General features: G+C 40.2%; 1 protein-coding gene across 1 annotated transcript in view; it reads left to right on the top strand.

The window, feature by feature from the left end:
• Positions 1-7: 7 nt before the first annotated feature.
• The window catches only part of STARD13 (StAR related lipid transfer domain containing 13), a 241,349-nt gene continuing 216,174 nt past the window's right edge, over positions 8-25,182 (top strand). The window contains exon 1 of the mRNA XM_021711058.1: positions 8-219. Within this exon, the coding sequence (XP_021566733.1) occupies positions 96-219 (124 nt within the window). The 5' untranslated portion in view covers positions 8-95. The remainder of the gene's footprint in view (positions 220-25,182) is intronic.

Raw genomic sequence — 25,182 nt, 5'->3', positions numbered from 1 at the left:
CGTGCCGGGCCTCTCCCGCCGCCGGGCGTCTGAGTCGCGGGCCACGCGGGGGTGGCGGCGGCGAGCCCGCCGATCGTTAGGAGGACGTGTCCAGAATGACCAGCCCGCGGAGACCTCTCCGAACGCAGCTCAGGAGGTCCATCAGTGAGCAGCTGCGGGACTCCACGGCCCGAGCCTGGGACCTGCTGTGGAAGAACGTCCGGGAGAGACGGCTGGCAGGTCGGTGTCCCCGGGTCGCCGGGACCCGCGGGAGCGGGGGACGCTCTGGCCGCGGGGGATCCGCCGCCCCGCGGTGGCCGTGGGCTCCGGGCAGAGGTTTGGGAGCCTGGGCCGGGCGGGCAGGCAGGGCGCACCACCCTCCCCGGGCCGGGCCCCCGCCCACCGCGCCCCGGTGGGTGTGGGCTCCGCGCCCAGAGCGCGCGCTGACAGCCGGACCTGGAGCTCCACGCGGGCTGGGAGCGGGACAGGGGCTACCTGGAGCGTTTCCTCTGGGTGGCCTCTTCGCCCGGGCTGTCCCCTGCGCCCTCTGCCGCCGCGTCATCCCATCCTATCCCGGTGGGTAAGTGCCCAGCCCAAGTGGCCTTCTGCGAGGGCTCTCCCTTCCCGACTTCGCCCTCCCACGTGGGACGCATCCACTGGGCGCGTGGGAGGGAGAGACCACACGAGGTGAGGAGCGTTATCCAGAGCACTGGAGACGGGGCCTGGGGGGCAAACTGAGGTCAAGGGGACGAGGGGGCGAACTTGAAGACAGCTGGACCCTTGTTAGTGCAAGTAGTTAGCTGCCTACAACCTGTCCAGCTGTGGATTGCATCAGGCTCTTCCCACTTTGGGGTTGCAAGGAAGGGCCTCCCTTTGGGAATCTACGGCCTAGGAATCAGAGAAAGAGAGGAGGTGGTTATTCTGAGCGAAAGGGTTCTTGTTTGGGTCAGAAGGCCAGCCCTCTTCTTAAGTCTTCCTTCAGTCTCCCGCCATGGCCTCACTTGTATGAATGCTCCTTGGAACCAACTATTGGAGGGCCAGGGGTGTGGTGAGTGGTCCCTTCAGCTCAGAGCCCTCATTAGAAGTTTTGGGTCTCTTCAGTCACTGCATCATATCTGTCCTGTTTAAGGAAAGTGCCCCAACTCCATGACACAGTTCCCCGGCAATGTGGTAAATCCAAGTGTTCGCGGCTGGAAGACGCTTCAGGAACTTGGGGAAGTGTGATTGGAAGGGCCCTTGAGGTGTCGACGAGTCCAGTTTCTTGACCTTGGTTTGCCCCTGTGGGCTCTCCTGGGCTATCTCCTGAGCTGGGCTATGACCAGAGGAAAGGAAGAAAGTTCTAGAGAAGAAGATGGTATGACATGTAGGCAGAAGGAATGGACCAGTGAAGTGGGAGATTTAACCTTCTTTGGGCTTCTCCCCCATTTCCTTGTTTAAACTATAAAACAAGTAGTTTGCTAGATGTTCTTCTCTTAAACCCATGTGGCCACATCCTCCATGGCCTGACAGCATTCTTGAGTGGAGGGTCCTTCTCAAGTTTACTAAATTAGAGGTAGAGATTATGGATGATTCCAATACTCAATGCTGTGAGCATTAAATGTTCCTCCCACATTTTCTCTCCAACACAGCGGCCACATTTAGTAAGCACCCAAGAAATAAACAGACGTCTTGGTCTGGGCCCAGAAATAAATTGTGGTAACCCAGCAGTTCTGACAGTTGATGTTTACAGACCTTTTATGTGCATTGTAGACCTCAATTAATAACAATTAATAACTTTCCCTATTATCGTGCTAAATTGTATACTCTACATGATACATGGTGTCTGAAAAATTTTTGTGGTCTAGTAAACTCTTGTTGCCTCAACTTCAGAATGCTTACTGTAAATGTCTATTTCATAGCTTCTGTTACTTAAGTTTGTGAAATTTGTTAAATCAATGGATCCTCAGGAAACAAGAAGTCTTTCCAGGATGGCTGCCAAGGCTATGCTGGGTTTTTATAGCAGCTAAGACCAAAGTTGACTGCAGCCTTGTCTTTTTCAAAAGGAGATCTGGGAGGAAAGAGAGTGTAATATAAAGCCTTAAAGCTATTAAGATTGTCCAGAAAAGTCATATATTCGCATGAATTATATTGTAGTTAAGGTGGTAGAGGGAAAAATTCTCAATTCTGGAAAATAAACCATAGATAGAGATTTTAAGACCATGAGTATATAGAAAGTAAGGCTAAAAGTGACTTCAGATGGTAAGTATAAGAGTTTTCTCAGAGTAGTGCAATTTTTTTTTTTAAATAGCGGTATGAGGTTTTAAAATGTTTAATCAGAATATTAATATCTGCTCACCCATAATCTGCTTACCACTCTGCTAACAGTGAATGCCAGCAGGTTATTCAACTGGGACCAAACAATCCTCTGTGCAGCAGACTTCAACTTCTGCTTCTCTAAGCAAGCTGGGATGCTTGCCACAAAATCAAGCCAACTCCATGAAGGAACTTTTAGATGCAAATTGATTTTCTTGGGTTTTCTTGCTAAGGTAGCTAAAATATGAAACTTTGGCCATGAGACACTGAAATACTTAAGTTATTAATGTGGGCATCAATTCTAGGTGAAAGTGTTCTTCATTTGTAAAATTCTTCTTTATATGATTGTAGTTCACAATATCAGAATAACCAATTATGGTCATGTGTCCCTTAACAATGAGGATATGTTCTGAGAAATGTGTCCTTAGGTAATTTTGTGGATATTGTTGAATGTATTTGCATCAACCTGGATGGTATATCATACTACATACTTAAGGTCTATGTTATAGCCTATCACTCCTAGGCTACAAATCTGTGCAGCATGTTCTGTACTGAATGCTGTAGACATTTATTAATAACACATTGATATTTATCTACCTAAACATATCTAATCAGAAAAAGGTATCATAAAAATATGGTATTATAAGATTATGGGAACACCAACATACATACAATCTGGTCTGTCATTAACTCAAATGTCATTGTGAAATGTTTGACTGTGCCCAAAAGGGCATCTGTCTTGTCAAGAGATGATATTAGGGTATTGACTTTGTTTCTGTGTGCGGTGGTTTTTATTTTTTAAAAATCAAATTAAGTTTTGTGCTGGAACTTCTTTAACTTGCCTAAAATTGCCTTCTTTTTACACTTACTCGTGGAACAGTGTTCAAGGTGCTTTATAACAAACTCGTGTTTGTTGTCTAGTGCATTCTGAAGGTATTTGATTCTCCCATTTGCTTTTTTATATCCCAAGGCATAAAGTTCCTTTATTCTAACCTACTTTTACTTCTCTTCATGAAAGACTGTCTTGTCAACCGAATATAAAGACAAAAAGAAGTAGAACTTTTTAAGTATGTTGAAGTCTTTGGGTTTCTGGGCTGTGTGAACATATTCAGGAAAGAGAAGATCACATGTAATGGGAAGAACCATTTTTTTAAAAAAGCAATAAACATTTATTATACTGCTGTTTCTGGGAGTTCAGGAATTCAGGGGAGTTCAGCTGGGTGGTTTTGCCTCAGAATCTCTCATGAGGTTGCATTCAAGCTGTGGGCTAGGACGATGGTCATCTGAAGGCTTGACTGGGGCTGGTAGAGTTTCTTCCAAACTCACTAACGCTCACAGAGGTGTTAGCAGGCTTTGGTTTCTCTCTGGCTCTTGGCTGGAGGTTTCAGTTCCTTGCCCTGTGTGCCTCACCACACAGCATAGCTGAGATCCAAGAGAGAGAAATGGCAGTCTTTGTAACTTCATCTTGGGAGTGATCTCTCATTATTTCTTCTGTATGCCCCTACTATGAGCAAGGAAACTGACCACACAAGAAGTAACTACCAGGAGGAGGTAGGGATTACTGAGGGCCAACTTACGGGTTGAGTACCATAGGTACAGAAGCATTTATTAAGATAGTTTTTAGGAAATGCCAGATCAAATCTGAAATCTTCCTATTAAGGAAGCTCAAAAGTAAGACATGTTTTTGTTTAAACAAATAGCTTGGAAAAGGCATTTCTTAACATAGTCACAGTGGCACTAATGATGAAACCCATGGAAGGATAAGATATGAATAATGTTCAAATATGTTTATTTCATTATGACATTATACAAGGGGTTATCATTAAAGAAGAACTGATACTGGGAGGTCTTCTTGGGCTTTTCAGTTCTGTGATAGTTGAAACATTTCCACCAGATTGTTGAAATTTTGTCAATGCATACTTCTTAAATTCCAAAGATTCTGCTTCTCATGGGGATCAGCAAAAGCTTTTCTTTGTGAATGTTGTCTCAATACCCATTATTGCAATAATGGTGGTGTTTATTGGTGAGTATTCAAAGCAGGACTCAAATTCAGGTCATCAGAAGTCAAAGGTCATCTGTTCCCATTTCCTTTTGTACATCATTGCCTCCTTCCTAGACTTTGTGAAGACACTTGAACCTCCATATCCTTTCCAAGACTATCACTTGCAGTTCAATTATAAGGTAGCAGCAATAACTGGAAAAAGTATTCTTTCTTCCCTCCTATAGTAACCCAGATAACTCTATGCACCTAAAACAGTTGTCCTCTAATCATCCCCTTGGTCTTATTAGTGTACAGGCTTACATCTAACTCATTGGGGCCCCTATGTGGTCACTCTGTCTACTACCATTGTGAGAGCTACAAAAATGAAATGCTGTTGTAGATCTTAAATGCACAGCAGGTTTCTTCGAGATGGGAGAGTGACAGGTCATTTTAGCTTCCTCAGTTCCCTAATCAGCCACCTCTGGTGACAATTCTAACCTTTTATGGCATCATTAATTTTCCTAGGCAGAAGTATACCCTTTAGCTTGTGCTGTTTGTACACAACTTGACCTACTTTTTAACTGTTAAAATCTAAGAAAATTCAAATGACTTTTCTAGAGCTTTCTGCTCCTTTACTTCAAAACCCTGTTCCATTTTAATGGAAATTTAATCCATATGTTTGATTCCTTTATACTCATATCACAATATTTAGGTAGCTTGTGAACTAATTGATGTCCAAGCCTTTTGATCTCTTTTATGGTCTCATTTTAAGTCATTTCTCTGAGACAAAGGAAGTTATATTGCTGCCAAGAATATACTAACTTAAAACACTGAAAAGTTTGAGTTTTGTTAGAAGCATTAATTCCACCAAATTTCCATGAGTCCTCATCATGTCAAAACAGGTTCATTCATTCTCAAAGTCAACAGTAGCATCCTGTGATGTGATGTAAACAGGAGATTGGGACTTTAATGCAAAGCAAGATCAAGACTAAGACATGAGCCATAGAAAGTACCTTATTAAAAACTAAATGTTTTCCATGATATAAAAAGTACAGGATGAGACTGGCTGATCCTTTTCATGTATTTTTTATCCTTTTTTAAAAACACTTTACGGTGAAACATAGGCCATCCCTATTATGCCAGGGTTTTTGTTTGTTTGTTTTCTAGATATCTTTTGAGATGGGATTACATTTAAATATGATTTGTATTAATATTAATTAAAACGCTAAGTCAATGCAATTAAAATCGGAAAAGGAGAACACATGGCTTATATCAGGGTTTTCAATCCTAGCTATGCATAGAATCTGGAACCTTTCAGTTGTACTAATAATGCTCTGGTGCTCTCCCTGAGATTCTGATTCAGTTCAGATGGGGTCTAGTGTTTCTTAAAGTTCTGTTGACAATGTCACTGTGTAGTCCAGGTTGAGAACCACTGAGTTATACTAACTCCCACAAGAGAACTTGCAGAATTCTGGATCTAATACACAGTCATATTCTAAGCCCCCAAGACAAGTTTTGCTTAAATGAGATCAGATTGAGCTTGTTATATTACAGGGACAGGAAAAAAAATCAGTAGTTCCTGGAAAAGAATTTCAAAAGGTGATAAAAGTCAATGCCAGAAGCATAGACAGAAGGTCAGGTTATGAGATAAGGTTGGGCTTTGTTGCCAGGGCAAGAAGTTTTGGTTTGGTTCTAAAGGAGAGAAAGTCAAGGACTGTAAGTGACAAGACTCTAATGAATGACGACCTAGTGATCCAGGTAAGAGAGAAACAGTGACATGGAGTGGGGTGACAGTGATGAAAATGGAGAGAAATCAACAGATAAGGAATGTGTCTTGGAAATAGAGACAACTCTGTTGACACACTGGATATTGGAGGTGAGGGAGAGGGATTCCTAATATGAGCAACTAATTAGAGGGTGGTGCCTTTGGCTCAGAGGGGACAACGAGCAGATTTGCATAGGAGAGAGGAGGAATGAAGAGGTCTCTGATGGCCACGTTAGCTTGCCTAGTGTGGAACGCCCATTAGACACCCAAAAGTAGAAGTCAAAGAATTGGGTGCACAAGTATAGGCTTGGGAGGAAAGTCAGAGCATGAGATATAAATTCGGGAGTTATTGGCATATAACTACTCTATAAAACCTTGGAACTGGATGGAGCTACTTAGGAAGAGATTATAGATGGGGGAAGGGTCCAAGGACCACAAGTTCTTTGTTTAAAGAATAGTATTTAAACATAAGTATTTTTGAGGAAATTAGAATCGTAGCAATACTGCTCCTAAATTCAGCATTCTTCTATCACAATAGTAGTGCTATGTTGAATAATCTTTTGTGATAGATTTACTTATTTGGTCCCAGAACTGTGGGCGAATAAATATAATCATTGCTGGATACAGTGTCTCTAATCCCAGTACTTTGGGAGGCTGAGGCGAGAAGATTCTTGAGGGCAGAGATTGAGGCCAGCCTGAGCAGCATGGCAAGACCATTGTCTCTAAAAAAAAAACATGGAAAAAATTAACCGGTCAAAGTGACTGGAGCCTGTAGTCCAGCTACTCAGAAGCCTGAGGTGAGAGGATCGCTTGAGCACAGGAGGTCAAGGCTGAGGTTAAGGTTGCAGTGAGCTATGATGTTGCCACTGCACTTTAGCCTGGGCAACAGAGCAAGACTCTATCTCTTAAAAAAAATTTATAAAAAATATATACCTCACAAAAAAATGCCTTTTTTAATTTAAAAATCTTAATGCCTCATAATCAAAATGCCTTTTTAATTTAAACATTATTTTACAGAGCACAAACAAACATTTAAAAATAACATTTGAAGGGAAGACTTTTCAAGACTGCTCCACATATGCATCAAAAAGAAAAACATAATTAAATGAAAAATGGTCTTAAAAGGAACTATATAGTAACTCCGTTTACTACAACTTGTTGGGCCTACATATACTGAGATAAGAGCTTTATTTTGAGCAAGACACTGTCAGTGTCATGATAACCAACAATATTGATTTTTCCAATCTAGTATCCATTTACTGACCTTTATAAGTTAAGATTTGCCCATAATACAGTTAATTGAAGTGAAATTTCTCAGAGAAAATTAAATAACTCATGGCTTAAATTGTTGCGTTTGTAAAGAGAGTAACTTAAACTTGGGCTACCAATGTACAGTTTGCTGGCTAACCCTTGGAGGCAACACAGTTTCCTCCTCGAATTGGAACAAAGAAAGACCATGTTCATTACTTGTTGGTTGTTGCTTGAATAAGAGATACAAGGCCAACTAGCTGACTGAAATTCCTTAAGAAGATCATCTAATACGATTTTTTTGTAAGTCACCAACTTGATCATTTAGAAGGGAGCACATGTCTAATAAAATCAATGTCTATTTTTCCTTTGTGCTTATTAAATCTTATGTTGAACAAAGAACTTACAACACAAATTTCACTTGGAGACCTTGTAGATTTCTGGTATTTCTTTTCTGCCAGTTTAGTGATATTGCAAAATGAAAACAAAAGTGGTTTGAAAAGTATGACAACATTCCTGGGCTTTTTTCAGAGTCCTTGAATGTTTAGTCCTAAAACAGTTGAGTTGAAGGACAAACATTTTTGTCGTGTTTGTAGTTAGTCAATAAGTATTTATTGAGCCATGAAATAGCATCCTTGTCAAAGCATGTTGGGACAGCAGTGCAGGATATTAATTCAGTACTGTGGTTGTATCCTGGCAAAACACATAAATTTTATTATGCTGCTCAAATCACTTAACTCGTCTATTTGACCAGAAATAGAGCAAGCTTCCAGAAATTGCACAAGAGCAGTATAGAATGTGCTATGACTGCACAATATTGTATTTGCAAATCTGCTGTGTCAAGATGCATCACATTCTCAGGTAGAGTATTTCCTTAGTAACATTTTAATCCAAAATAAAATTTTCAGAATCTGATGGTTCTGTTTTCTGTACAATAGAGGATACCTTATGTATAATTCATCATGGTATTCCATGTTGATTGAATACTTCTTTCTTCTTTCCAATATAGGAAAAATTAAAATATTTACTAGCAGTGATATGAAATTGGAAAGTTCTTATGCTTCTTATCCTCTCTGCACCTGGATACAATGGAAATATTTACAGATTTCTTGAAGGGTCTTTGAAAGTATTTTCCATTGTAAATTAATATTTATTATTAGAATAACAACCTAAATGTATGAGTGTTTGAATATCTGGAAACTGTAACAAGTATAAGTTTTGCTAATCTATCACTGAATGGGAATGCATGGGTTGTCCCAGTGACACCACAAAGACGGCAAGACGGTGCTTCCCTCCCTTGCGTGCTGTTGAGTTGCACTCACCACAGAACTCTTCAAAAACAACAATAGGTTGCTCCTTTCCTAACCACAAGGAGTTGTCCTCACAGTCTAGGAAATCAAATGCATCTTTCTTTAGTGCCAAGAAAAGATTTCATAAGCAACAGACATAAAAGTGGAGCAATTGTTAGATTGAAAATAAGTTAAAGAGCATTTGCGTATTTTGACTATTGTCTTATAGACTGTTCTATTTTTTCCAGCAAGAAAGACGAAAGGCTTTGTGCTAATTGTTGGATTTCTAACTCTTCCATCAAAATCAAAGTAATGACAAATGAAACGTGTGCTCTTAACTCTTTAGAGTAGCGCCATAATGACCAGAAAGGGATTGAAGCTATTTGGGGTGTCATATGTATAGAACCATAACTGTATAATAGATGACTGACATCTACGAAATTTGCACCAGTTTAGTCATATGTTGAGATGAATGTTTGCCACATTTATGGCTATAATGCTAGCAGCATTGATTGCCTAGTGTCTTAAATTCATGTCATTTAACTTTTGGTTCATACAACCATGTGGTGGAGGGCGGGGTTGTTGGTGTTGGGGCAGATGGAAGATTGCTGGAACAGCATCAAAATCTAATGGTTAAGAGCAGCTACAGGACCCAAAGCTTCATAGATTTTATGAATCCTGCCTCTACCACTTAAGTAGCAGGTCCTTGAGCAAGATAATTAATCTCAATGCTCCTCTGTTTTCTCATTTTTAAAAAAGTGGATAAGCATAGTACTGACCTCATAAGGTTGTTATGAAGATCAAACGAGTTAACATTTGCAAAGCACCTGGCACAGTGCCTGACCCATAATAAACACTATATAAGAGTTTATTCAGGAACATCTATCTCCCTGGCTCCATCTATCTATCTATCTCTATATATCTAACTATCTAATCATCTATCCATCTATCTTCCTACACACACATAAAAGAGAACAGAACAACAAAGACTTCTGGTAAAGAAGCTCTTTTAACCTCAACCTTAAGCCATGCACTCCTCTCACTTCTGAATTTATCTGTCTTGTGCCCATGTCTTACGAACCCATTCTATATTCCATATCTAGGGATGTCCAAGTACTGACATTCACCTCACTCTTTTCCTCTGACTGGGGTAAAAAAAAAAAAATCAAATGCTAAATAAGCTAAAAACGCTAAACAGCAAGATTGGTAGCATCTGTATAGATCCATTAGTGTTATAGCATGAATCATTCATTATACTGACATTTTGTCTTTCTGAAAGACCATCAAGTATGATTTGATGATCAAAATCACCCTCAGCTGTGGGGCTATGCAAATAAGAATTCATTTACATGCCATTGGTCTAAATGGAATTTGAAGGAGAACCTAATTAAAATGAGAGAAGTTGGACTAGATAATCTCTAAGGTTCCACTTAGTTTCAAAGATCAATGAGTCTATAAAACTAGTCCATGAGTCTAAGAGAAACTTAGTATCTCAAGTCTTTTAGTTCCTTTTCTGTGTGGATATCATGGGATGTTCTGCTAGACTAGAGGAGGGTAGTAGCCCAGAAGTGTGCCCTAGGAAACCTACCAGTGTCACTCTCCGTACAGCTTTGGTTACCTAGCAACTTACACCAGCAACTTATAACTGGTACCTTCTGTTACTGGAACCACAATGACCCAAACTGAGAAAGAAACAGGAGGGGCCACGCCAGGAACCCAGGGCCTGCAAAGACCTCTAACGTCTCAACAGTCCCTACACCACATTCAGACAGGGCTAGCTGCCAACGCATTGACCTGTGCAGTCACTCAGGACCTGTGCTTAGAAGGGCTCCCCATTTAGTTCAATGCTCTGCTGTTACCATTTTGAAATTCCTAATAATTGTTGAATGGAGGGCCCACATTTTCCTTTCGCGCTGGGCCCACAAATGGTGTGGCTGGTCCTGCAGTCTGGGGAAGCCAGTCCCTCATAGAATCATACTTTGCTTTGTGAGCTCACTTTCATTGGTGACTTGGTGTTATATGGGTAAAAAAAAACCCAACATGTAAATGCAGAGTATTATACCCGGACGAGATCTTAGAAGCCTTCTCTTGAACAACTGTAATCTACAATCCATATCCTCTGTACCCCTTGCTCTTGGAGAAGGTGAACTCACAAGAAAGAGTGTGTGTTTTATTTTATTGTTTATTGATACCAACAGCAGCATTATGAAGTAAGGCAATAACATGACTCTTGATGCTTACAGAGTTATAAGGATTATATTTTAGTTGTTACATATATTGAAGCAAATATTTTAATCAATTCTTTTTAAAGTATTGTGATGCTTAGGTATAACAGGAAACTGGGCCAAGGTACTAATCTTGGTATGACCGATTTTGAAGTTTTTTAATTAAGCTGTTTCTTAATTAAATATTTACAGTGCTCATAATAGATTATCTTATTAAACCACTTCTATTAAAACCACTAAAGCGATTTCCTGTGTAGTTTCACCTAGGGTACTTACTCAGGAAAGGAAATTAGGAAAAGTAGTAATAAAGCCTATCATTTATCACCAGGGATTTTCAGTATATATTTGCCAACATTTTATTTTGTTGTTATTCCCATCTATCTCTGGGAAGAATACTAAAACTGACTGAAGTCCAGTCTCTTGCATAGGTTAAATACCCCTTTGCTAATGGAAGTTGTACACAGAACTCACAACTTAACAATGTAAAAATGTGTGTATGTGTATTGCCAGGCACAGAGGCTCACGCCTGTAATCTCAGCACTTTGGGAGGCCAATGCCGGTGGATCTCTTGAGGTCAAGAGATTGAGATCAACCTGGGCAACATAGCAAGCCCTCATCTCTACAAAAAGTGTTTAAAAACAGAAATTTTAAAATAGATCTGTTTTGGGGGGGGGGTTTGTTGTTGTTTGTTTGTTTTTTTGAGTTGGAGTTTCACTGTCACCCAGGCTGGAGTGCAGTGGCCGCTCCCGGCCACCGCAGCCTCGACCTGCTGGGCTCCGGCGATCCTTCCACCTCCGTCTTCCAAGTAGTCGGAATGACAGGCGTGCGCTACCACGCCCGGCTAATTTTTTTTATTTATTGTAGAGATGAGGTCTCGCCTGCCCAGGCGGGTCTCGAACCTGCGGGCTCAGGCAATCCACTCACCTCAGCCTCCCAAAGGCGCGGGATTACAGGCTGAGCCACCGAGCCCAGCTGTTTTTTGTTTTTGAAAATTATTATTTAATGCAAAGTATTTATGGACAATTGAAAATAAAGTAGTACGTGCATTTTCATTTGCTCTTGGGCTACTTCATCTAAGAACATATTTGAGTGGTTCTGAATAGGAACACAGATAGGCAGGCAGATTCTAGGCTGTGCTGTAAGAAAGTTGACCTGCCAGACAGCAGGCCCTGACATCCAGGTAGACGTGAATGGGTGACCTGTAACCATGGCTTGGTCAGTCCCTAACTCTGAACACAAGGGAAGTATAGGAGGTATGTAAGCAGCTTTATCAAAGAGCCACAACACGTTTTACTTTTCAGATAAGGAATGCTGAATCTGTGGAAGTAAATTAAACCTTAATAGCACACTCATCAGTATTCTGAAACTTAAGCTGTAGGATCACTCTGGAGAAGGTGTCCTATATCCATACTTGAATGCAATGTTTGACTTACGAGCCTATATTTGCCCTCAGTCCATAAGCTCCTCTAGGGAAAGGTAATGTCTTATTCATTGTGGACATGTCAGCATGGAGCTGGAATGCAATGCAGGCGGTGCACAGTGAATGTTTGTTGAGTAAATGAATTAATGATATTATAACATGAACAGCTACCCAGCACTGTATGCGAGGCACTCTGCTGAGAACTTACCGCATTTTCTTATTAAATGCCAAGGCTTCCTCTCTTGGCTGATGAATTAGAAAAAGGTGTTTCCTCTGAGAAAATGCAGCCCCATGGAGGCATGGCTCAACAAACGTACCCTAAGTTGAAGTTAGCTTAGGGTACATTCTGCCTTCGGCAGCTAACTCCATGTAGGATACAGCCTGTGCACAGCAGCCTAGGGTGCTATTACACCTCATTTTTGGGGTGAAGGAAGAAACCAAGTCTTGGAAGGGTTAAGTGGCTTGTTCAAGACACATACCCACTACTTGTATTATGTAGGTTTCTAACAACGGCATGCATGGTTCTCATGACTTATGAGATTGTGAGATCCAGGTGACTCCAGGACACACACTCTAATCACAGTCTGCCACTTAGGAAACATAGCAGTTCATGGGTGTCATAGAGACAACAGGAGACCATTTTCAGAGCCCTGCACCGCCGTTTCTTCACACAGGGTATAACAGAGGAAGCTGGCCATGGCCTTCTTGGCAGCCCAGAGTCCCCGTGATAATAATGATAATGATTAATGATGAGTCTGAATATTTGCATAGCACTTTACAGCTAAGTGTTTGTCCATTAATTAACATCCCAGTGGCTTAAAATCAATACATTCTAGCAAAAGTCCTTTACAGGATACAGGGTAGGTGCCGTGATCTCTATTACATTCATGAGACAAATGAGGACAGGAAAAGTTAGGTGACCTCCCAGGGACCCACAGCCAGTGTGTGGCAGGGGGGGATCAGAAGCCAGGTTCCCACTCCAGTGTTGGGCTCTTCTGGTCACTTCCCAACTGCCCAGCCCGAGCTCTGCTCCATCCAGATCAGTCACCTGCTATTAACTAAACCATGACTCCCAAACCTCACTAAGCATCAGAATTACCAGAAAAGCATTTTAAAATATGGGCTCCTTGACTCCTCACCAGGCCTATTATGAGTGTGTCTCTGTGTGTGTGGAGGGGGTAGAGGTTAGGGGAATCTGTATATATTTAATAAGAAGCTTTCTAGGTGACTTGTTTTTTATTTACGACCTGCCTGGTACTGCCCTCCCACCAGTGATTGGAAGTGACTCTAAACTCTCATGACTATTTCAAGCTCTCCATGTCTTGTGTCCAGAAATGTCTTCCAGACCTAATGTTTTTTATCTCCCTTCCACCTGCCTAGATCCTGCCCATTTGTCAAGGGCTGATTTTCTGTTCAGTGCCATTCTGGTGATGTCTACTCCATTTTCAAGATGATCTCTCCTTCCATGTCTGAGTGACCTTTGGGAGGGCCTGAGGGCAGGAAGGATCAGCCCTGGTGAGAGCCTGCTGTGTGTCAGGCCCTGGGTTCCATGTTTTTCCATGTATCATTCCAGGACACTGAAGTCTTAAGGATGGGGTAAGTAAAGATACTTGGCCAAGTTCAGCGCGGTCATAAAGTACAGAGTGGGGTTTCCTCTGTCTGCAAGTTCCTGCCTTTGCATTCACTGTGATGAGTGTTTCAGTCCAGTCCTCGTCTCACCAGCAAGATTTCTTTTCTACTAGAATAGAGAAATGTTGTCTTCCATTAAAAAAAAAGTTTACCTCCTGCTATATAGTCCACATAGTAAAATATTCTAGTTGTTGAGAAAATGCTAGATACCTTCTCTTATTTCTTTTGTGGATTCCTGCCTAGCAAGCTTCAAGAAGTGAATTGATGTAGATAGAGATACAAGAATTATTTCTTCAACCTTTTAAATATTAGCAGGGGATTCTAGCCAACATTCTTTCTATTTTCTTTTCACTCAATGAGTCGTGAAATATTACAGCACACAGTTGTCTTATAGATGACTATTTTAGAAGAAATTATGGAATCCTAGAGAGGTTAAATTAACCTGTTTTGGGTCACCTATCTTGTTAGTGACAACGTGAGATGAGAGCCTAACTCCATATCATAGCAAATGACTCTGGGGATTATGGGTAATATCATACTTGGCCATGCATTTAGAGGCAAAATGCCTATTTCTGAAGTTAGTCTACTAGAGTACAGACTTTTCAAGGGAAAAGATGATACCTCACTCACCTGCAAGAGCAAAGTCTTTCCCATGAGGTGTATTTTATAAGTGTTCGTTGGCAGCCTGACTCACTGACTCAGTGACTGATTAAAGGAAGGACGGGAGGACTGAAGGATGTGAAAGGAGTCTCCTTGTTCCCATCTAAGTGAGTTCTTCCTGAGTTCACCTTTGAGGACCCCAAGCCCAGCCTGCCCTGCCATGATCCTATCCATAGGTGTTTGGCATACCTGTCGGCTTTGTGAGTTTGTGCAAAATAAACTTTTCCGACCCTCCAGCCTCCTTCTAAGGTACAACTGAAAATTTTCATTTTATAACTAAAAGAAACGAAGACTGCTGTGGTTACTGCATACTGGGGTAGGGAGAATGAAGAAGGCATAATTGAGATTTAATCACATATCTGTCATATGTCTAAGATGGAAATGCTCCTTTTTGCCCATTTTGAAAATCATTATTATTATAGAACTAAAGAAAAGATAATGAGTTTTTTTAAATATCTCCAAATCATATGACTTTATTTTTGTTTTTGTTTTTGTTTTTTGAGTTGGAGTCTCACTCTGTCACCCAGGTTGAAGTACAGTGGCACACTCACGACCACCCCAGCATTGACCTGCTGGACTCCAGCGATCCTTTCACCTCAGCCTTCCAAGTAGCCCGAACTACAGGTGCACGCTACCATGCTCGGCTAATCTTTTATTTATTGTAGAGACGAGATCTCGCCAAGTTGCCAGGGCTGGTCTCGAACCCACGGTCTCAGGCAATCTACTCCCTCGGCCTCCCAAAGTGCTGGGATTACAGGCTGAGCCACTGAGCCCAGCCATGACTTTATTTTTATAAAGTCTTCAAGGTTCTCATTCACTTAATTTATTCAACAAATAATATACACTAAGATCTACTACACCAAACACTGTCCCAACCACTGGGTATTCAGTAGTGAACACAGCAGACAAAATCAGCGCCCTTCCTGAGCTTCCATTCAAGTGGCTGAGACAAATAATAACAAATAGTTATGTGTGTTTTTAAAAAAGAACATATTGTGAAGAGAAAAATGTAAAGAAGCTGGAGAACAGAAGGGGTGCTATTTGGGATAGGAAGGTCAGGAAAGGTGTCTTGGGTAGTCTGGGCTGGTATAATAGCATACCATAGATGGGGTAGCTTAAACTGCAGACATTTATTTCTCACAGTTCTGGAGCCTGGAAGTCTGAGATTTGTGTGCCAGCCTAGCTGGGTTCTGGTGAAGACCAGGTTGCAGACTGTTGTCTTCTGGTTGTATCTTCCCATGGTAGAAAGAGAGTGAGGGTACCCCCTAAGGTCCCTTTGATAAGGGCACCACTCTCTTTCATGAGAGCTCCACCCATGACCTAATTACCTCCTAAAAACCCCACCTCCTAATACTTTCACATTGGGGGTTTGAATTTCAACATAGGAATTTGGGGCATTCTGTTCATTACGAGAGGGCTCTCCCCGGGAGAAATGACATTGAAGCACAGACATTCAGAGAAGGGGGAAAGGATGTTCTAGGAAGGAGTAGGACAGGAATCTATCCTGGAGCAGGAGCCTATGGAAGTACTGGAGAATATGTGGGAGGTTGGGGAGGAGGGACTAGAAAGTACAGTTTGGGGGGGTGGGCGTGATAGGGAATGGGGTTGACAGTTAGCCAGGTCCTTCAAAGCCTTATGCCTTGGAAGGAGTCCATATAGGACTTCAGGAGTCCAGATAGGACCTGTGATCAGTTACTTGGTTTGTGCTGTAAGAGGTAGAAAGAAAGACAGCAGAGGTCAAGAGTGGAAACAGTGAGAGCTTTCAGAGGCCTCCTTGATATATCAAATTTAGTTCACATCTCAGTTATACAAAAAAAATACTTAGTTGCTATTCACATAAGGGCCCATCACTTAATTCAGAGGAGGGAGAAAATTACCTCTGACCCTCAGTTTTTAATACAAATGGGAGAAATTAGCTAGATTCATTCATCCATTCGGAAACATTTATGGAAGTATCATCACATGCCAGATACCCTGCAATGCTCCGCACAGAGCATAAAAACATGGAAAAGACTCTAAGTCTAACCCTCAAGGAACTTAGAAGAAGTACAGAGGTAGAAAAATAAAGATGATATGGAGGGCGTGCAGAGGGTGAGTGGCTTCTCAGAGGAGGTGATCTCTGAGTTGGTACCTAAAGGGAGGAAATTACACTGTAAGAGCAGAGCACATGCAGAGGCAGAGAGATGTGAAACAGCATGGCGGATTTTTCCGATGTTGCTGGGACCTTGGGTACAAGAAGGAGAAAAGCAAAGATAAAACTAGAAAGGTGGGCAGAGCCAGATGCCAAGTGCACAGACCTCATTTTCTGGTGCTGTGTCAGAGGGTCTGCAGATTCTTTTCTAACTCTAGAAATCATAGGAATATATGAATCCACTGTCTCTGCCATGAGCATCTCAAGGCCTGTTTATTTTTATATCCATCCTTTCTAAATTACTTTGCTGTGCAGCTTTACAGGATAACCATTAGAGGCGCTTTTCTTGCATGGAAGTTGCAAAGAGTGTGAAGTCACCCATAACTCTTAAAGATGGCTTTTGTTGGATTTGCAGAACCTACAGAAGCTTCTAGAAATTCCCGGTTTCCAGCCGCTTGGGGTTTCTGCACTTCAAGACTTGGTGCCTTTGCTTGGATTGGCAAGTTCGAAGTTAAAGCAAGTGTCAGATGAACATATGGTGTATTACAGAAACTTTGTAATCTAATATTTCCACAGAGGAATTAATATCACTTCTTGATCTATTTTAAGAGCGCTTTTGCACAATACGAACCTTAAAAGGACCCTCTTGAAAAGAAATCTGCAATGGATCTAAAAGGCTGTATTTATTCATTTGTAAGCGTTTATCCGATGCCCTGCTTTAGGCAAGATTGTGCTGGGAACACAAAAATGAATAAGATAAAATCCATTTTTTCAAAGAACTTACAACTACTAACGACTTCTTAAATTCTTATAAGAAATCTTATAATCTATGGCTTAATATATTTAAAGATTGATTTTAGGTCCATAGTTGAAAAGGTTTTACAAGATTTTATTAAACATTTTTGAGTTCTCTGAAATCATACACAAGTTCAACCTCTCATGGAAAGCTGCATTTATCCAATATACTGACTAGTGGCAAGAAAAAAAAAGCTAGAAGAAAAGTATTAATTCATGGAGCACAACTTGAGAATCTCCATTGAACAGCTGCACTGTAACACTTACCCTTTTTGTTCACATAGAGTGACTCTCTGGAATCCTAAGATATCCGTGGTCGCCCGAGGGTTCTTCAGATGTCACCAGGGCAACAACAAAGTAACACACATGAAGCAGGCTCTCTGTGGCATTCTTTATGAAAAGCATTGAATTAAATTATTGCACAACAACCATCTGCATATGAAAGGCAGTGAACTGTTAGAGAACCCAACTGAAAACAATGCTGAATTTGATTCCTTCTCCACTGATAACTCACTGGCACTCTTAGAAATCTTGTTGTCACCAAGTCTCCTATTTGGAATGTGGGAATTATTAATACTGTCGTTGTGACCTCAAGGGAATTATGAGGTAACTTAGGGAGATTGCTGAGATGGTTAGAGAAAAACTCCCATCTAGCCCTTAACCCCAGCCCTCTTACCCTTTCTTGGTCAACCTTTCAAAGAGATTAATGAATTTCCCCACTCTGGTCAAAACCCTTGCTCCCCACCATGGAGATCCTATGAAAACCAACAATAGTTGGCATTGATTGAATCCTTACCATGTGCCAGAGACAATACTAAGCACTTGACATGCATTATTTTATTTTATTCTAATGGACGTTGGGGTCAGTGGTATTAACATCTCCATGTTATAATGAGGCATCTAGGCTCCAAAACATTATGTGATTCTTGGCCTGGGTTCTCAAAACTAAGAAGTACTCTGAAGCAAAGATTAGAACTGGGTGATCTGTCTCTGAAGCCCTCAAACCTCTGAACATACGAGTTCAGAGGAAACCGCTTCACAGCCCTTTCTCTGTCATCATTACACCTGGATCCTGCTTAATCCAGAAGCCATAGATAAAGATCTTTATTGTCGGAAAAGCAATCTCTACACTCAGTTAAGGATATTAATTCAAGAACCCTTTGGAAAGACAGTATGTGAAAAACAAGCATATGATGTTTTAGGTATGATTAAGCTAATATCTGGTAAGACCGACTTTTAAAACTATACATGTACTGAAATATCTATATCCAAAGAGTATTAGTGGCCCACCTTCTTATCACAGCAGTGCTTGAAGCCCTTCTCTGGGAATTGTCAACTTTTGAACCATACACACAAAAAAGCGAGTCTGTTTGTTAGTCAGATTTCAATTTTGCATCTCTAAAGATCAATCACCTTCTTTTTATCAGCTTTGACCATGAAAAATTAACTATCTTAAATAGCGAGTCCATTATCTAAGTGTCTAAAATTGTTACCATTATTATGTTTTAAAAAGGCAAATTTCCCCCTCTTTTAAAATTATATTTGTTTATTCACAATGATAAAAATAGTATGCTGATCATCAAAGTCACCAAGGATAATCATTACATACTTCTAAAGTGTACTCAAAAGAACATTCAGAACACATTTCAAGCAGGTCAGCATTTTTTACAAAAAGATCTCTTAAGAGAATTTCCTTAATGGAGGAAGCAGATGTGTGGTTATGATATATATTTTTTAAATGGTAATGTTGCTTGATAATCACATATCTAGTGTGGTGTTCTAAGATTGAAGTACTAATTGTGGATAAGTATACAAGTCTTTCTTAGGTACACCTTCTTTTTTCAAGGAAAATTATAATAGCTACAACTATTTGAGTGCTAACCATGTACTAGGCACACTGAATTTAATACTTAAAACAGTTCTAGAAGTTCAGTATGATACTCAGTTTTCATATGATGCGACCAAAGTTCATAGAGGCTTAGGAACTTGACCAAAGTCACACGACTAGGGCTGTCTTCCCTTAAGGACGCATGCGCTTAACCATGAAGTATCCAAAGTGGAGGGACAGCACAGTTATTTCTTCTTAAGTGAAGGCGAAACATACAAAATAAATTGTGAAAGCACCGCTCGAGTGCTAATGGACCAGTGGAACTGATGTAAGAGAAATTAGTAAGATAACCTATGTGAAATCATTTAGACAAAGTCATTTTTATTAATTCTCAAGTTTACGTGCAAGGGTCATTTTGAGTTGCTTTTTCAGTATGCATAATCTTGGGTACACCCGTTAGAAAGCAAGACTGAACAAATAGGGGTCTGGGAACCTGAATTCGTAGGATCCGGTTCCATGGAATTGTGAAGTTGTTGATCTCTGAGCCCCACTTTGAAAACATCATTATATCACACAGTAGATGCTCTAAATGTAGCTTCCTTTTCTTTTACCTCAATATCTGATCACAGGAATAAACCAAAGACAAGGGTTTAAAATGGGCAGATAAGTACATAGGGTATTGTGTTTGGTTCACATTACTTCATTGGAATACACCAAGATGGAATTTTATTTCAAATTTAGCTTCTTGCCTTGATGGCCTCTTTGTAAAACTTCGGTGTACTAAAGTGACATTGAACTAAACAAAGAAAGTTCTCTCGGAAAGCTCTGTTGATAAATCTCTTCAGGCCTCTCCCAGCGTAGGGAGCAGCTAGAGTTAGGCCAGGTGGGGATGAGGGGATTTCCTGTTTATTTGTGTTACCTATTTAAAATGATTTTCTACATCCTGTGATTTTTACAGTTGTTCTGAAAGGAAGCTCTGATGTGTAACTCCATTGAAGTATAGTGCTTGTGTTTTTGAAGGAGGGGGGAGACAGGGATAAAGCTTCTTTGCACTTTTCACCAGCTGATAAAATACATGTTCTTTCAGCTTCACTTTTCTGCTTCTTTGTAGCAAAAATGATGTTAGGCTTCATAGGGCTGATGATGCCTTTCTGAGGTTCAGAAGGTCCATGTCAGACAACTATTTCAGGAAGCAGTGTATGCATTTTTAAAAAAACTCTTTCTTCTTTTTCTTGCCTTTGGAGTGTAACATTTGTATAGTTTAAATCATCCCATAAGGGATCAAGAGAAGGGGGTTAAAAAAATTATCTAAAGTACCTCAGATGAAAAAAACTGTGTAGAGAAAAGGATTCAAAGTCTTAGGTTATGCTGAAACTTTATATTTGCTTTGAATTGTTGTTATTCATTTTCTTTTCTCTCTATGTATAGAATAAACAGGCGGTATCTGTGAGTAGAAGTGTTGGTTGACAACAGGAAGCAGAGTATCTGGGAAAGACCCTTTTCCTATTTTCTCCTGGCGCTACTGAGGCCTGATATACCTGCCATTTTAGGGTTTGATGCAGGCGAGAGATGAGAGTTAAATGGAGTTTTCATTCATTCAGCACCAACAGGGAGTAGTATTGACAGTGCTGAAAACACACTTGTGCCAATGAGGCTTGGGGAAAAATGACAAGCTGCCTGTGGTATTCGAGCACACTAGGACAAACTTTGTCATGTGTAGGTTCAGAAGCCTTTCAGCTTACTTCTTCAAAAGACACATACACAGTATAGCGTGCATAATTTTGATATACACAAAAGAAAAATAATGGCAATAAAATGGAGATTTCAGGGTCTATAAACACAAAACCAATAGGAATGACATTTCTGCCACAGCCTGGGGAAGCAGCACCCATTTTCAGAAGGGAAGGTTTTAAGGATAAACTTGACAAGCATGTAAAATACCAATATATGACACTCAATCTGCAAGTATTTATTATGACTTTCAATGGACTCCACAGACATATTATGTCCCAAGACATAACTTTTTCATGGATGCTAGAAGTAGATTTTTTAAATTTAGATAATCCAAATATTATAATCCCTCAAAAACATACAAATTTTAAAAATCCCATATAAACTCTCTTCATTAATATTAAGTAAAAATAGTTAGTAATTAAATCCATAAGGAATATGAAAGACATGAACCATAAACACTGCTTTCCCTGAAGGATTTACATGAGCATTTTCCAGCGGCTATTATGAACAAGTAGTGAAGGATTCTTTAAAAACTAGAGAACCAGTCATGACTACCTTGACTTTGACTCTCAAACTCTAATTTTCTGTCCATCATCAACTTTTGGTTTTGTGTTTGATATCGTTGGGTTGTAAAGATACACGTTTGCAAACTCTATTTAGAACGTTTTTAATTCTGGAGAAAGTCAACCCGGTTTCTAAGTTAGGTAGCAACCTTCACCCTTGGCATAAGGAGCTTTTGTTATGGAGGACTTGAGGAGAGCTCCAGCTGGGAAAGTAGCAGTTAATAGGTTCAGACAGATGGATTTTGATGAGAGTCTGCACTGTTCACACCCCTCAGCAAATGTTTTCGAATCTTCTCAAGTAACACACTTAACTTGAAAACAAATATGGACTTGCTTACTTTAAAGTCAATAGTAATTATGATCATTAGTAGTATATAAAAATATCTGTTCTGTTTTTATAATTTAAAGTGCCAAATTCATATGTCACATTATATCTCTAGAACTTTCTCTGCCTTGTACATATAGGGAAAACACACTTTGAATTTAAAACCGGGCTTTGGCTGAAAATTATTTCAGCTGTTGTGAAATATTGCACTTTTTTTTTTTAATCTCCCCTGCCCAAATCAGTGATCATCAGCTCTGGAAATAGCCTTATAAAATTCCCCAAGAGGAATGCAAGATCTTGTTGCTGCTTTATTTTTATTTTTATTTTTATTTCCCTCGATAGAGACTGTGAAACCAGACCAAGAGGGAAATAACACCAGACTAGAAATCAGAATGGCCTGAGGAGCAACATGGCATTTCTTAAAGTGGCCATTTTGTGGAGTCCAGTGGTCTCTTTGGGAATGTGAGGCTTAACTCTGGCCATTTTTTTCACCCCACCAAAATCCATTTTCTCCTGGCATTAAGCTAATTGAAGGCCAGAGAGTCAAGTTTAGAGTCCAGGAAATTAGGAAAACAGGAGACTGAAGAGAGTGCTTTGAGGCAGTATCATGAAAACATATGTATAGTACATGTATTACTGTATTGAGTATCTCTTTTGGGTAAGGCACTTTGCTGAATGCAAAATCAGCTGAAAAACAAGAGCTCTCATAAAACCTGCATGCAGTCTAGGGGGTTGATTGAACTTGTGCGACAAATTATCCATGTGATTATTTGATTCTAGTTGTAGGAAGTGCTGTATAGGAGAAGAAGGGTGCAATGGGAGTGTAGTGGGGAGACTAACAGCATCTGTAGGGTTATAGAAAGCTTCCTTGAGGAATGGTTTCTGAGCTGAGTTCTGGAGGGTAGTATCTGTTCCTTAGGAGAAAGGATTAGAAAGGGCATGTCAGGCAGTGGGAACAAAGACTCAGAATCAGGCAAGCGCTTGGGTCAGAGCAGGGACACCTTATGTGCCTGGAACTCAGAGAATCAGTAAGAGCCAAGGCAGGTAGGTGTCATGATTAGCACATCGTGGTGTAACCCTGTTGGTGGCCTCGTCACATTCCATCCTGTGCTACCCAGCATGGTGGTTCTGGTTGAGGTCACTCATTTTCTGGCTGGAAGAAAAAAATGTTAGGAATTCAAACTTCTCTTATTCTGTTACAGTGTTTACCCATATCTCTATCTCTATTTCTAGATTTCTTAAAAAAACAAAAAAGAAAAAAAATAAATGTTTGATTCTTTGGTGTCTCCTAAGAAAATCGTACTATTGCCTGTTCAATAATAGCCTGGCGATTTTAACTCATTTAACACCTACACGGTTCTTGTTGAGGTTATATATCTTTCAAAAGCTTGGATATTAGTTCAAATTAGTAGAAATGTCAATTAGATTGCATGATTGATTGTAGTATGTATTGATTTAGGTTTTAAAGATAGCAGTCTCTTCTTTTTAACTTCTGGAAGGCCTGGCTTATAAGGAGGAAAGTAAGAAAACTCTTGTGTTCTGAAATAGAAGGCTTTCCATATCCTATTTCTGAATAGCTGAATAGCATTTCTGCAGCTTTTACGTCACATCTGTGTGTGTGACAGCTGTTATGTCATTCCTGAAACTCCAGCATTTGTTCATATTTTCAGATGTTCGACATTTTTATGAGCAGATGTAAGTCTGTAAGTTTTATTTGAAGCAAACATGGCTTTCCAACTTGCAAAATATGCTTTCTGGTTCATTTGCTAGGAAACAAAAATATCAGATACATTTTTTCATGTATTTACGGTGGTTTAACTTCTCAGCCAAACTATGTGGAGAACAGCATAAACAACGGTGAGAACAGAGGGCTCCTTTAGCCTGTGGGACAAGATTTACAGATTGCATTGTTGTGAAGGCTCGTGTTACTAAGACTTGAGGGTGTTTATTTGGATATCGTGTATGTTAGGAGGAACTATAAGTCATTCTCCTTGATTGTCATCACCAGATTTGAAAAGTTATATAAGCAAAGATAGTGGATACAATGGTGAGTAGTAGAGTGTATAAAACTGGTAAATGAAATCCATTTGGAAATGAGATACAGTGCTTTGTTAGTGGTTGCATACATGCGAATCTCAACACTATGATTAATGAGTGGTGAGTTGATAGCATCTGCCAAAGACCTACTTTCTTCAGAACATTCTTTTGCTAGCAAGTCATAGGAGACGGATAAAAAAAAATTAGAGGACACAGTCTTTTCTTTGCAGTTAGATACAAATTTAACCTGATGCACAAAATAAGCATCCTGGATGATACTTAAAAAGTAATAAAATTTATCAACAATTATAAATGAATGCTCTACAAAAGGAGTTTATAAATACTGAAAGAATAAAAGAAAAGCTACTGTCAACAAGGATAACTTCTAGAACTCTTCTCAGAGGAGGTGAATACGGGCTTGGCTAGAGAGGGAAATAGACAATGTGGGAAGACACTCAGTGATAAAGTCCAGAGAGTCCGAAAGCCCCGTTCTTTGTTGTTACCACCTCTAACTATGTAGCTTTAGGCAGGATCCTTCACCACTAGACCTCAGTTTTCTCATCTATAAAATGGGACTGATCATCATTTTTTGAGTGAGTATTAACTAAGATAACATATGTAAGAAAACAGTAATGGCACAGAGTAAGCACTTACAGTGTCACATTTTATTATTTGTTATATTCATGAACAGAAATGGTAGAGATCTGGATTATTAGGTGTAGGGAATGCTGTGCACAGAGGGAGCCACAAGCGTGTCTCAAGAATATTCAGTCTTAGCTAGGCTCGGTGGCTCAGCTTGTAATCCCGCGCTTTGAGAGGCCGAGGTGAGTGGATTGCCTGAGTCCGCCGGTTCGAGACCCGCCAGGGCAACTTGGCAAGACCTCATCTCTACACTAAATCAAAAAATTAGCCGGGCGTGGTAGTGCGCTCCTGTAGTTCCAGCTACTTGGAAGGTTTAATGTAATACCTAAGTGAATTGAAAAGACAAGAACACTCCATTCCCTAGATCAGTAGAGGAATGGAAATTATCAGAATAAAAATAAGGCTAGATGAAATAGAGACACACACACAGAAAGATCACAATTTGAAAAGCTGGTTCATTGAAAGCATAAGTAAGATTTACAGACCCCTTGTCAGACTAACAAGAAAAACCACGACAGAGAGAGAGGGAAAGAATTTGAATAAACACAGAAACAAGAAAGGCTATGTTACATCCAACCCTGAAAAATAAAAAAAAGATTGTCAGAGATTACTGCTAATGTCTATATGTGAGTAAGCTAG

Source organism: Carlito syrichta, unplaced genomic scaffold (genome assembly GCF_000164805.1).
Source record: "Carlito syrichta isolate Samal-C Ts95f unplaced genomic scaffold, Tarsius_syrichta-2.0.1 Scaffold301846, whole genome shotgun sequence".
NCBI lineage: Eukaryota > Metazoa > Chordata > Mammalia > Primates > Tarsiidae > Carlito > Carlito syrichta.
Note: the sequence above shows the minus strand (reverse complement) of the source record. Positions and strands in the feature narration are given on the sequence as shown.